The following is a 13,945-nucleotide window of genomic DNA, read 5'->3' on the forward strand; positions in this document are numbered from 1 at the left end:
AAGCCTCAAGGGGAAGAAATTGTTCCTCATGGCCAACCTAAACCTCCTCAGGGGCATCTTGAGGCCATTTCCTCCTTTCCTGTTCCTTGGGAGAAGAGCCCAACCCTCACCTTGCTTGGCCCCAGGCCACTTCTGCCATTGTGGGGCAGTGGTGCCCAGGGCTAGGACAGGGGGCAAGGGGCACAAACTGGCACCCAGGAGGTTCCCTCTGCACAGGAGGAGAAGCTTCCTTGGTGTGATGGTGCTGGAGGGCTGGAGCAGGCTGCCCAGAGAGGTTGTGGAGTCTCCTTGTGTGGTCATTGTGCTCCTGGACAAGCTGCTGTGGGTGCCCTGCTGGAGCAGAGGGGGGTTGGATTTGGGTATCTCCAGAGGTCCCTTCCAACCCCATCCATGCTGGAATTCTGGGCTTTATTTGGAGTTTTCTTCACCTTTGAGCTCAGTCACCTGGGGAGGATCCTTCAGCTAGCTCAGCTTCCCCTCCCCACCACGTTCAGGGTTTTAAGAATGAAGGCTGCTGGCAGGTGAGTTGCTCCTACAGCTGTTGGAGCAGAGAAGCCCTTTGAAGCAGCTCACAGCTCCAGACACTCTCTGCTTGTTGCTTTTTTTACTACCCTCTTGCTAAATATTTACAGGATTCGGGCTTTGGTTCTTTTGATTATTTGTTGCCTTTTTGCTGCCTTTTTTTTTCTTTCCTTCCCCTCCTCCCTTTCAGATTTGTTTTTAAACGCAGCCTGCAGCATCCACTGCCTGCCTTTGCCTTCCTGGGAAAGCAGGAGGGTGGGGAAAAGGGCTGGGCTGTGGCTAGAGGTGGAGATGGAGGTTCTGAGCTTGGGGGAGATACCAAAATCATGGAATCCTTTCAGTTGGAAAAGCTCTTTAAGCTCACCCAGTCCAACCATTCTCTAACTCTGCCAAGGCTGGGGCTAAGCCATGGCCCTCAGCACCACAGCTCTGCAGCTTGCAAACACCTCCAGGGATGGGGATTCAGCCACTTCCCTGGGCAGCCTGGGCCAGGCTTTGAGAACCCTTCAGTGGAGAAGTTCCTTCTGATGTCCAGCCTAAATCTCCCCTGGGGCAACTCGAGGCCATTTCCTCTTGTCCTGTCACTTCTTCCTTGGGAGAAGAGACCAATCCCCCCCTGGTTGCATCCTCCTTCCAGGGAACTGTAGAGAGCAGTGAGGTCTCCCCTCAGCCTTCTTTCCTCCAGGCTTAACACCTCAGCTCCCTCAGCTGCTCCTCCCCAGCCCTGTTCTCCCGACCCTTCCCCAGCTTTGTTGTCCTTCTCTGGACCTGCTCCAGCTCCTCAATGTCCTTCTTGGGGTGAGGAGCCCAAAACTGAACCAGTACCCAAGCTGTGACCTCAGCAGTGTTGAGTCCAGGGGCTCAGTCCCTGCCCTGCTCCTGCTGCCCACACCATTGCTGCTCCATGCCAGGCTGCTGGTGACCTTTTGGCCACCTGGGCACCCCCTGGCTCATCTCCAGCTGCTGTTGCCCATCACCCTCAGGTTTTTCTCTGCAGGGCAGTTCCCAACCACTCTGCCCCAAGCCTGAAGCCTCTGTGGGCTCAATTTAACTCCCATCTATTTCTCTTGCACAGAGTCACAGAATGGGTTGGGTTGGATGGAACCTTGAAGATCCTCCAGTTCCAACCCCCTGCCATGGGCAGGGACACCTCCTGCTAGCTCAGGTTGCTCAAGGCCTCATCCAACCTGGCCTTGACCACCTCCAGGCACAATCTTGCTGTTGCTACCCCACGAGAAGCTGGAGAAGACCCTTTTGGAGGGGAAGGGGGGACCAGGCCATGCCTTTGTGAGGCTGGAATCACTTTCCCTTGAAACACTTTCCCTTATCTCTCTTTTTTCTCTCTCTTTTTTTTTTTTTTCCCCCTCTTTTTTTTTTTTTTTTTTGCATTCCAGGATACCGTTCAAGCTCGGGCAGCCCAAGAAACAGCTTGTACCCAAGACAGTGAGTAAAGCAGCTCCCCCCTTTTTAGCTCCAGCCTCTGATCATGTGGCTGATGAGTCAAAGGCAGCACTTTTTGACTCGTCCCATTTTGCCAGCGCGCTCCTGGCAGGGGCGTGGGAGGGAGCTGGGAGCGAGCAGAACCTGTTGCCGCCTGTGACCAGCGCTCAGCTCCTCGTGTGAGGAGTGAGGGGGAGCCCCAAGCTGAGGGGAGGAGAAACATTTTGGGGTTGGGATCTGCTTTGGTTGCTAGGCTTTGAGGTGGGATAATTTTTTTTCTGGGGTGGGGTCGGGGGGGGGATGGGTCGGGGTTTTTTTTGGGGTTGGGTTTTGTTGTTCGAGGGGTGGGGTGGGTGATGGGAAGAGCTCTTTCGGGCTGGCACAGTTTTCCTGGGAGCTGGTGGAACGGGCTTCCTTCCTTCCTTCCTTCTTGCAGCAATGGCTTGTTTGTTCATCCTTGCTGAGCAGATGGAGGAGGAGGAGTGGTTCAGATCGCTGAATATAACTGTTTCCAAAGAAAGGCTTAGAAGCTGAGATGCTTTAGTGCTCGGGCGTGAATTAATTTGTGCTGCACAGCATTTGCTTTAAAAGCAAATTAAAAAAGCATTTTTTTTTTTTGTCTTCTCCTGGATGTGGGGTTTTTGTGTTGTTTTTTTTTCTCTTTTTTTTTTTTTTTTTTTTTTTTTTTTTGAGGCTCCCATCCCAAGTGGTGGTGCTTTGCAGCTGGCTGTGGTATTTTCCCCCCTCCTGAAGCAGATGGCCTTTTGCTTTTTTGTCCCGTGGTATAAAGAGAGATGAAATGAAACCACCACAACCCTACCAAAAGTGGCAGTGGGGAGGGGGGGACCTGACAGGAGCTTGGAGCTGCAAACCAACCTGCATCACCTGCTCTAAAATAGGAGCCCTGAGAGTGGTGAGGACCTTGGTTTCCTCACGGTGTTGCTGACCTAATCCCTTCAGCAGACTTGACATCTCTGATCCTTCCTCCCTGGGACTCTCAGTGCTGCTAATTCCTCAGGCTGCGTGGGCACTGCTGTTTGCAGGGCAGTTTCTCCTTGGGACCTGACATTTTTCCCCTTGGGACCTGACATTTTTCCCCTTTGGGACCTGACGTTTTTCCCCTGAGGGCAGAGGGTTGCTTCTGCTGCTTTGGGATGTAAAAGGTTTGGGAGATGCCTGCTGCCATGGAGCAGCAATTTTTCTGTGACAGCTCCAAACTGTCAGAGCAGGATTTAAGGCAGGCAGAGCAAGGCTGCTTGAATCCTTCTCTGGGTTTGGCATCTGCTCTCCTGAGAAGAGTGTGGCCAGGAGGGCAAGGGAGGTTCTCCTCCTCCTCTACTCTGTCCTAATGAAACCACATCCAGGGTACTCTGTCCAATTCTGGGCTCCCCAGTTCAGGAGGGACAGAGAACTACTGGGGAGAGTCCAGTGGAGGCTAGGAAGATGCTGAGGAGCCTGGAGCAGCTCTGTGAGGAGCAAAGGCTGAGAGCCCTTTCCCCCCTCTTTCCCCCCTCTTTCCCCCCTCTTTCCCCCCTCTTTCCCCCCTCTTTCCCCCCTCTTTCCCCCCTCTTTCCCCCCTCTTTCCCCCCTCTTTCCCCCCTCTTTCCCCCCTCTTTCCCCCCTCTTTCCCCCCTCTTTCCCCCCTCTTTCCCCCCTCTTTCCCCCCTCTTTCCCCCCTCACTTCCTCATCTCCCCCCAAGAACATGTTCTCGTGCCACTCAGAGTCAGAAGCCAATTTTTAAGTGGCTTCCACTTGCCCATGCCCTGCTGCTGCTGCTGCTGCTGCTCTCCAGGCAGCAGATCCATGGAAAGCAGAAGCCAGGAAGTCCAAAGCCTTCCAGCCTCACAGTAAATGCAAAGTGCAGCTCTTCAAAGAAGAACAAACTGCAGGAAACCACCAATTCCCCCCCAGGAGCCAGGCGTTCAGCACCGTGCTGTGGAAGCCGTGGGGTGAGCTGGAGGCCCCCAAGGTTCCCACCCAGCTGCAGGCTGAGCTGCTTCATCTGTGTGGGCTTTTGGGAAGAGCAGGAGCAGCTCTGAGCTCTGTGATATTCCAGATGTTGAGCTCCAGAGCCTTGCTGCAGGAAGTGGGAAGGTGTGGCAGCTCCAGGGCTGCATCCCAAGCTGCTCAGGAAGGGAAGTGGTTGTGGGGAGAGGATCTCCCACTGGCAGAGATTGGACCACAAAAAGAGGAGGGGGAAGGAGGATATCAGAAAGCATTTGGTAGGATCTAACTGGGTTTGGCTCTCCATGAGGCATGTGGCTGGAGTGCAGGAGAGGGCAGAGGCTGTTCTCCAAAGCAGCCCCTTCGCTTGCCTCCATGGAACCATGCTGGGGCTGGGTGTCACATCCAGGCTGGCTGTGGTTACTGAAGAGCAATTTGCCAGGGCTGCTGAGGGGATTAGTCATGGCTCCCTGTGCCCACTCGCTTCTGATCCTTTGAAGAAGGGCAGGGTGTCAACCACAGTGCAGCTCTTCAGGTAGAAGGAAACCCCTGGAGCAATCCTCGGCGGCCGGAGCGGAGTGATCCTCCCACCCCCACCCCCCTTCCTTCTCTGCTTTGTTTCCACCTTAACCTGGGCAAATCCAATTCCAGACAGCATAATCTCTCCCCTCCTCTCCCCTGAAAAGAGCAGCTGTCACCAGGCTTGCTGAGAGGCCAGGAGCTGGGTGGGAGGATCTGATGCACCGAGAGGAGCTGCTGTCAGCAGGCCACAGTAGCACAGCTCCATTAAACTAATGCCCAGTGATAGGAGGTAAACCTGTTAGAATTATAGCCCTCTGCAGAACCTTGAGTGCTCCAATCCCATGCAGCCATGGAGCTTCTTACCAGCAGAGATGCTCTTCCCTCCCTCAGGACAACTTGGGTGCAGAGGTTATGCTGGAACCAGAGCTCTGGTTGTCTCCTGAGCTCTCTGGCAGCTCCAGCTCAGTGAAGTTCACCTGCGTCCCCCCGAGGTTGTACCCAGCCCTTCACTGCTGCTTGGGTGATCCAAGCTGGCAGGAGGCTGGGAAGCAGAGCTGGCCCTGCATCCCCACGGGGCAGGGAGACAGCTTGGGAGCTGGGGGAGGTCAGGCAGCTCCTGGGATGGGGCTGACCTGGTGCGCAGCCCCTTCACGTCACCCAGGTTTCACCCCTCTGCTCCGTGGCCTGGGCTGACTCAGATGGTTCACCTTCCTCCTCCTCCTCGCTGCCTAACCTTGGGTGAGTCAGCTTGGCAGGCAGCACAGACCTGAGCTGTGGGCCCACACTGCTGCCAAGCCTCCCTTCCTTGACTCATCCCAGCAGCTCTGCCTTCCCCAGGGAGGTTGGATGGAGTAGCTCCATGAGCAAGAGGATTCCACTGCAGCTGCAGGAGGTCAAGCACCTTTCCACTGGGCTCCACCAGCCAGCTGGAGCCCCCAGCTGAGCAGAGGAGAGGCACAGAAGTGCTGGGGTGAAACCAAGGGACAGCAGTGGAATCATTTCACTCCTTCTCTCTCTTTTCCTTCAAGTCTTTATAGATTCAGAGAATGGTTTAGGTTGGAAGGGACCTTCAAGTTCCAAGCCCCCCTGCCATGGGCAGGGACACCTCCCACCATCCTAGGTGCTCCAGGCCTCATCCAGCCTGGCCTTGAACACCTCCAGGCAGGACTCATCCACAACCTCCCTGGGCAACCTGTTCCAGTGTCTCCCTACCCTCACTGGGAAGAATTTCTTCCTAATCTCCAGCCTAAATCTGCCCTCCTCAAGCTTCCATCCATTGCCTCTCATCCTATCACTCCCAGCCCTTGCCAAAAGTCCTTCCCCAGCTCTCCTTTAACCCATTCAGGTACTGGAAGGCTGCTCTGAGGTCTCCCTGGAGCCTTCTCCAGGCTGAACAGCCCCAAATCTCTTAGCCTGTCCCTATAGGGGAGGTTCTCTAGCCCTCTGATCATCTTAGTGACCTCCTCTGGACCTTCTCCAGCAGTTCAGTGGGGTGTAGCTGGGCAGTGGGGTGTAGCTGGGCAGTGGGGTGTAGCTGGGCAGTGGGATGTCACTAGTGAGTGAGATGTCACTGTGCAGTGGGATGTCACAGATCTCTAGGCTTTAGGGGTGCATCTTCTCTTTTAGCAGCCTTTCTTGAAAGCTTTCTTGCCAGGTGGGGCTGTGAAGGTCTTGCTGGGTAGCCAAGCCCCTGAAGTCCCAGCCTCAGCCCTGCACTTGGCTGTTGCTTTGGCTCAGAGCTCAGCTGTCAGATGCAGAGTGAACATCCACCCTTGCTCCTTGCCTTGAGTCTCCTCTTGCTTGGTGTGATGGCAAAAAGCACAGCAATAAGCTCCAGGTTGGAGCAGAATTTCTGCCCTAATTATACCAATTGCTCCCCCCCCCCCCCCCCCCCACTTTGGAGAGGAGAAGGAGGGAGGAGAAAACTTTCCGCGTTCCGCTTTTTCCCAAGCCCCACGAATTTGCTGGGACCACTGGAAAGATGTAAAAATCAGCTAGTCCTCCTCCAGGAAAAGAAATGAACCTCAGGGGAACAAGGAGCTTCAGCACAGCCTCTTATTTCCATCTCTTTGTAGTGCTGGCTTTGGTCTTTGCTTCATCTCCTTCGTAACCACCGTGGCCGTTCTGCTATTGCCCTTGGAGCAGGTGGCAGGTGGGAACCCCCCCCCCGCCCCTCTCCTCCCTTCCTTCCCCACTGTGTTTGCAAACACCCAACAAAAAAAAAAAAGCCCACCAAAGTCAACTGGGTGAGGCAAAGCAGCAGCTTGTTTGATTTCAGCATTTTGTAGATTTAAGCTAAAAACCCAGAGAGGAATAAATCCTGCAGATGCCTCCCAGAGAAACACCCCCCCCCCCCCCCCCCCAAAAAAATGGAAAAGCCTTCGCCCTTCGGATTCCAGAGTCCTCAGAAGGAAGCTGCAGAGAAAAGGAGGAATTTATTTTAATAGGACCAAAACTTCCCTCCAGGATATTGTAATTTTCCTGCCTTTTTTTTTCTTTTTCTTGGCTCCTCGTTCTCCTCGCTCTTAACGTGCTCAGCCCCTCGCACAGCCTGCTGCAGGCAGCGCTGGGGACGGGGCGGCCGCTGCTGAGGGCTGCTGGGAGCAGGAGCTGCTGTGTGCTCTGCAAAGACCTGGCCCTGCTCAGCCTGGCCTGCTTGCATGGCTCTCATGTGGGAGCATGGGAGCAGATCTCCTTCTCCTCTTCTTCCTTCTCATCCTCTGTTCCCTCCTTCTCCTTTCCTCCTCCTTCTCCTTCTCCTCCTTCTCCTCCTTCTCCTTTCTTCTCCTTTTCTTCTCCTTTCTTCTCCTTTTCTTCTCCTTCTCTTCTCCTTCTTCTCCTTTCTTCTCCTTTTCTTCTCCTTCTTCCTCCTTTCTCCTCCTTTTCTCTCCTTTCTTCTCCTTTCTTCTCCTTTCTTCTCCTTTTCTTCTCCTTTTCTTCTCCTTTTCTTCTCCTTTTCTTCTCCTTTTCTTCTCCTTTTCTTCTCCTTCTTCTCCTTCTTCTCCTTCCCTCTTTTCCCCTTTCCCTTCTCCTTTCCCTTCTTCTCTTGCTCCTTATCTCTCCTCTCCTCTCCCACATCCCTGATGCCACTGCCGAGTTTGAGGAGAGGACTCAACCACCAGACACATGGCAGTGGGACCAGGGGATGCCCTCCCAAGGTCCCATCTCCCTACACCCCTTCTTCATCTGGGGAGCCCTGACCTGACCCAATACTCCAGCTGGGGCCTCATCTTCTCTTTCACCTTCTCCTTTCTCACAGCTTGTGTTGGCTCCAGCAATGCCATCCTTGGGAACGTTCAATGTCAGGATGCAAGGGACCTTCAGCAACTTGATCTATCCTAGGATGGGTTGGGTTGGAAGGGACCTTCCAAGATCATCCAGTTCCAACCCCCCCTGCCATGGGCAGGGACACCTCACACCAGCCCAGGTTGCTCAAGGTCTCATCCAGCCTGGCCTTGAACGCTTTCAAGGAAAATGTGTCCCTGGGCAACCTGTTCCCAGTGTCTCCCCTGCCTCACTGGGAAGAACTTCTTCCTAATATCCAGTCTAAATCTCCCTGCTCTTGTTCCCTTCTTCCTAGCACCACAGGCCCTTAGAATAAATCCCTCCCCAGCTCTCCTGTAGCCCCCTTCAGGTGCTGAAGGAAGCCTGGTGAAAGATGCCCTTGTCCATGACAGGGGAATTGGAACTCAATGATCTTTAAGGTCCTTTCCAACCCCAACCCAACCCATTGTGTGCAGCAAATGAGAGCAGTGAGGACTGGGAGGTCTCCATCAGCCTGCAGATTGCAGGGACTGGGAGCCAGTTGCTACTGTGGGCGTGCAAGATAAGAGCAATCCTTGGGCAGCTGTCTGTGCATGGATGGGACTGGAGGTGTGAGTCAGGCTGGGCAGCTGAAGTGCTGCCTTGGAGATTCACCTCCATGCTGAGCAGAAAGCACACAGAAAAATGGGGTTGGGGGTTCTGGGGAAGCCTTGGGAGACCTGGGGGTTCACAATCAGGCTGAGGGGTGCAGGGTGGGGAGGTTTTGCCTTCCTCCTGGGTGGGATAGCACAGTCTGAGTCATTAAGGTTGAAAAAGACCTCCAAGGTCTTGGAGTCCAACCCTTAAGCCAGCACTGCCAGGGGCACCACCAAACCACAGCCCTCAGCACCACATCTCCACAGCTTTGAAAGCCCTCCAGGGATGGGGACTCCACCACTGCCCTGGGCAGCCTGGGCCAGGCCTGGACAACCCTCAAGGGGATGAAATTGTTCCTCATGGCCAAGCTGAACCTGCCCTGGGGCAACTTGAGGCCATTTCCTCTTGTCCTGTGCTTGTCACTAGGGAGAAGACACCACCCTCCAACTCACTCCAACCTCGTTCAGGGAGCTGTTGAGAGCCAGAAGGTCTCCCCTCAGCCTCCTTTTCTCCAGGCTGAACACCCTCAGCTCCCTCAGCTGCTCCTCCCCAGCCCTGTTCTCCAGCCCCTTCCCCAGCTCCAGAGAAGGGCACCAGAGGGTTCCTGCCTGACCCTCTCTGGTTTTGCAACCCAAACAATTCACACCTCAGGCCCATAAATAGAGTGCAGCCCTCCCTGGGGCTTTCAGCAGCCGGAACAGCCCTGGAAAGGATGGGATGGATTTTCCTCCATGCTGGTTACCTGACCTGCAGCCCCAGCAGCTGTGGATTTCTGCTGATCTGTGAAGCAGGCAGAAGTGGTGTGAGCTGCCCCCACACTGCTCCCTCCCTGCCTCTTCTCCACCCAACCATTTTTAGCAAGCACCAAAGAGAGGAGTTGGAGCTGGCTGAAGGGTTTTTTGTTTTTTTTTTTTTCATCCTGCATCCCTCAGATGGTGGGAGCTGATGGTGTGGACAGCTGGCCCATGGCATTGGCTGCCTTTGGACTGGGCTGGTCACATCTCTGCAGGGTTCACCTGGCCCTTTTGGGTGGTACACAGTGATAGGACAAGTAACAATGGGTTCCAACTTGAACATAGAAGATTTAATTTCAACATGAGGAGAAACTTCTTTCCAGTGAGGGTGACAGAGCCCTGGAGCAGGCTGCCCAGGTGGGGGTTGTGGAGTCTCCTTCTCTGGAGAGTTTCAAAACCCACCTGGATGCATTCCATGCAGACTACCCTAAAATCCTGATCTGGGAGAGGGGTTGGACCTGATGATCTCTTGAGGTCCCTTCCAACCTCTGGTATACTGTGATCCTGTGAGACTGTGAGACTGTGATCCTGCTTTGGCCAGGGGTGGTTGGACCTGATGATCTCTGGAGGTCCCTTCCAACCTCTGATATACTGTGAGACTGTGATCCTGCTTTGGCCAGGGGGCTTGGACCTGATAATCTCTTGAGGTCCCTTCCAACCTCTGATATACTGTGATCCTGTGATCCTGCTTTGGCCAGGGGGCTTGGACCTGATGATCTCTGGAGGTCCCTTCCAACCTCTGATATACTGTGATCCTGTGATCCTGCTTTGGCCAGGGGGGTTGGACCTGATGATCTCTGGAGGTCCCTTCTAACCTCTGGTATACTGTGATCCTGTGATCCTGTGATCCTGCTTTGGCCAGGGGGGTTGGACCTGATGATCTCTGGAGGTCCCTTCCAACCTCTGATATACTGTGAGACTGTGATCCTGCTTTGGCCAGGGGGGTTGGACCTGATGATCTCTGGAGGTCCCTTCCAACCTCTGATATGCTGTGATCCTGTGATCCTGCTTTGGCCAGGGGGGCTTGGACCTGATGATCTCTTGAGGTCCCTTCCAACCTCTGATATATTTTGATCCTCTCCCAGCAAGCCTTGAGTTTGTGCTTGGGATCAGCCTGACCAGTTTCTGGGCTCTCTTCTTCAAACCCTGGGCTTTTAATAGCAGTTGTGATGGAGGAGCCAGCAGCCCTCTGAAACCTTCTGCCTTCCACACGACGCCGCTACGTCAAACCTGGCGTTGAAAGCCCCGAGACGGCGTCGAAGATTTGGAACAAACCCTTTTGGATCCCTTCTCTAAAATCTTGCCTGCTTGCAGCATTTTAGCTTTTTTTTTTTTCTTTCTTTCTTTTTTTTTTTTTTTTTTTTTTTAAGAACATGAGAAAAGCTTAACAACAAAAGTGACCTCCAGTTTGGATCCCATGACAACAAAAAGCTCCTCTCGGCCGGGCGATTGGGAATCCGTTGCCTCCTTTCGGTCGGCGAGGTGTGGAATGAAATGGTTGAAGAGTTGTGTGAGGGGGGAAAAAAAAAAAAAAAACAAGTCAGCATGCAAGGGAAAAAAAAAAAGGTCCTTAAAATATCCTGGATTGCTGGAGATCTGCTGCCAGATAGCAAGTAGGAGGAAGCAGTCATTGATGCAGCATCAAGAGAAGCTGCTCTTCAGCTCTCAGCTCTTCACCGGCGCAGGTTTTCTCCTGCAGGCTGCTTGGACCCCCCTGCTCTGAGTGGGTTTTGCCTCTTGCAGGATTAAGGAGCATAGCCAGAGGGCAAAGAATAGAGAGATGGGAGGGTTTAGTGCTGGCTTGAGGGGTTTCTTGGGTAAAGAAATCCCCACCCTGTGGAGGAAGGGGAAGGAGAGAGCGGCTGGGTGGGTGTCTGGCAGGGGTTACAGAATCCCCTGCCTGCTTTGGGTGGGAAGGGACCTTTAAAGCTCATCCAGGCCAACCCCCCTGCAGTCAGCAGGGACATCCCCAACTGGAGCAGGTTGCTCAGAGTCCCAAACAACCTGACCTGCAATGGTTCCTCAGATGCAGCATCTCCCATCACTCTGAGCAACCCGGGCCAGGCTCTCACCACCTTCAATGTCAAACATTTCTCCCTTCTCTCCACTCTGAATCTCCCTCTTTCAGTTCAAACCATCACTCCCTGTCCTGTCACAACAAGCCTTGCTCAAAAGCTTTTCCCCAGCTTTCTGATCAGCTCCTTTAAGTCCTGAAAGGTCTCCCTGGAGCCTTCTCTTCTCCAGGCTGAACCACCCCAATTTGCAACACGCTGCCAGAGGAGGAGCAGCTCCACTCAGCTTCTGGGACCATGGAGGCTCTGGAAGAGAAAGTTCATTCCCCACCTGCTAAGCTGTGATCTCCCTGGGTTGAAGACATTCCCATTTCCTCCCTCAGCTCCCAATTCATGTGCTGGAGCTGATCCTCAGAACAAGCTGACACAGTTGGTGGTGATGTCTGGAGGGAAGGAGAGGAAAAAAAAACCCAACCCAAGACTTGTTTTACTTTTGCTCCCATGAGAGCTGCAGCTCCTCTGCTTCCCTGGGCATCTCCTCAGGCCAGGTTTCCCTTGCATGGGCAGCTCCCACTCCAGGCTTTGCTGCAGCACCTTTGAGCTAATTCCCATCTCTTCTTTCCACAGGTGGAGAGAGACTTTGAAAGGGAATATGGAAAGCTCCAGCAGTGAGTATCAACCAGGCTGGTAGAACAGGACCAGTCACATACTTGCCTTGTGCCCTCTTGCATCTTCCCAGGACACTTTAGCCAGCTCTGCTCTTCCCAGCAAACCACTCCCTGCCCTCTCATTTCTAATTCCTTAGGGTTTTCCCTGGTGGTTGGGTGTTCAAAGGTGGCCTGAGAAGTATTGGCAGTGGGGTTGAGGTTTTAACAGGTTATGGCAGCTCTGAATGGAAAAAATGAAAGTGTAAAAAGCTGTCAGAAAGCCACAGCCCTGAGGGCAAAGATTGGTTTTACCATCCTGAGTGTGTCACAGCAGCTCACACTCAGCATCTGCAAGCCTTTGGCTTCACCATTTGTGGCAGGTGTGAGGACTTCAGGAAATTCAGGACTCTGAATAAGAGACCAGCTTGAAAAGGCTGAAAACCACCTGAAAACACTCCAAAAAGGTTGAAAACCACCTAAAAACAACCCCAAAAGGTTGGAAATCATCTAAAAAGAACATGAAAAGGCTGCAGAGCACCTAGAAACAACCCATAAAGGTTGAAAACCACCTAACAACAAACAAAAAAGGTTGGAAATCATCTGAAAGCAACCCAAGGAGGTTGAAAACCCCTTAAAAAACAGCCCCCAAAAGGTTGAAAACCCTCTAAAAAAACAATCCAAAAGGTTGAAAACCATCTCAAAACAACCCAAGGAGGTTGAAAACCATCTAAAAAACAACCCCAAAAGGTTGCAGAGCACTGAAAAAGAGCCCAAAAAGGTTGGAGATCATCTGAAAACAGCCCATAAAGGTTGAAAACCAACTAAAAATGAGCAAAGAAGGTTAGAAATCATCTCAGAAGAAGCCAACAAGGCTGCAAAGCACCTAAAAAGATGCCAAAAATGTTGGGAATCATCTCAAAAAGATTCCTACAAGGCTGCAAAGCAGCTAAAAAGAACCCCAAAAGGTTGGGAATCATCTCAAAAGGAGCCAAAGAGGCTGCAGAGCATCCAAAAAGAAGCCAAAAGGGTTGGGAATCATCTAAAAAGGAGCCAAAGAGGCTGCAAAGCAGCTAAAAAGAACCCCAAGAAGGTTGGGAATCATCTCAAAAGAAGCCAACAAGGCTGCAGAGCATCCAAAAAGAACCCAAAAAGGTTGGGAATCATCTCAAAAGAAGCCAAAGATGCTGCAAACCATCTGAGAGCAGCCCAAGGAGGCTGAGCAGTGCTGAGGGTCATGGCAAAGCCTCTTCTGGTTGTTTCCATCCAGCAGCAGAGGCAGAGGCAGCCCCTGCCTTGCTCTGTTGCATGCAGGAGGTGCTGAGCTTTGTTTCTTTGCAAGCTTTCAAGCTTTGCCTTTTTATTGTTTTTCCTCTTCTTATATTTCTTTTTTTTCTTTCCTCCCATCTTTCAGATTGGAAGATCAGACCAAAAAGCTTCAGAAGGATATGAAGAAAAGCACAGATGCAGACTTGGGTATGTAAGAGGGGAGGCTCTCCAGGCTGTGAACTTGGGCACCAAGTGACTTGCCTCCAGATCACATGAGGGAGCTGTGACAAAGTCTGGGAAACAAATCCAGAGCTCAGGGCCCACTCAGCTTTGCTTAGTTACAAGGCCATCTGCATGAGGGCTGCTGAAGGAGTAGCTCCAACCCAGGGTACAGAAAGGATGTTCTGGGCTTAGTCCTTCTATCTCCTGAGCTGCCTCTTGCTGTGTGGCCTTGGCCTTTGCTTTTAATTTGCCTCAGTTTCTGCAACCAAAAAAAAAAAAAAAAACCCTAATGGGAGCAATTACTCCACTTGTCACAGAAGCAGAGAATTGTCAGGGTTGGAAGGGAGCTCAAGGCTCAGCCAGTCCCAACCCCCCTGCCATGGGCAGGGACACCTCACACCACAGCAGGTTGCTCACAGCCACCTCCAGCCTGGCTGCAAAAACCTCCAGGGATGAGGCTTCCACCACCTCCCTGGGCAACCTCTGCCAGTCTCTCACCACCCTCCTGGGGAAGAATTTCTTTCTAATGTCTCCACAGACAGCCCCTGGTGGTGTTGGGTTGATGGTTGGCCTTGATGTAGATTCTAGAGGCCTTCTCCCACCATGCTAATTCCAGGATCCTACAGGTCATAGAATCATGGAATTGTTCTGGTTGGAAAAAACCTCCAAGGTCAT

The 13,945-nt window shown here is 52.7% G+C and overlaps 1 protein-coding gene across 2 annotated transcripts in view; it reads left to right on the top strand.

The window, feature by feature from the left end:
- The first annotated feature begins 1,923 nt into the window (after positions 1-1,923).
- BIN3 (bridging integrator 3) overlaps positions 1,924-13,945 on the top strand; it is a 47,232-nt gene continuing 35,210 nt past the window's right edge. Inside the window, exons 1-3 of one of the 2 annotated variants that reach the window (XM_054398641.1) lie at positions 1,924-1,965; positions 11,763-11,803; positions 13,194-13,255. In XM_054398641.1, the coding sequence (XP_054254616.1) occupies positions 13,228-13,255 (28 nt within the window). In that variant the 5' untranslated portion in view covers positions 1,924-1,965; positions 11,763-11,803; positions 13,194-13,227. Of the gene's footprint in view, positions 1,966-11,762; positions 11,804-13,193; positions 13,256-13,945 lie in introns of those variants that run through there. The other variant, XM_054398640.1, reaches the window with a different exon arrangement.

This window comes from Indicator indicator, unplaced genomic scaffold (assembly GCF_027791375.1).
Source record: "Indicator indicator isolate 239-I01 unplaced genomic scaffold, UM_Iind_1.1 iindUn_scaffold_71, whole genome shotgun sequence".
Taxonomy (NCBI): Eukaryota; Metazoa; Chordata; class Aves; order Piciformes; family Indicatoridae; genus Indicator; species Indicator indicator.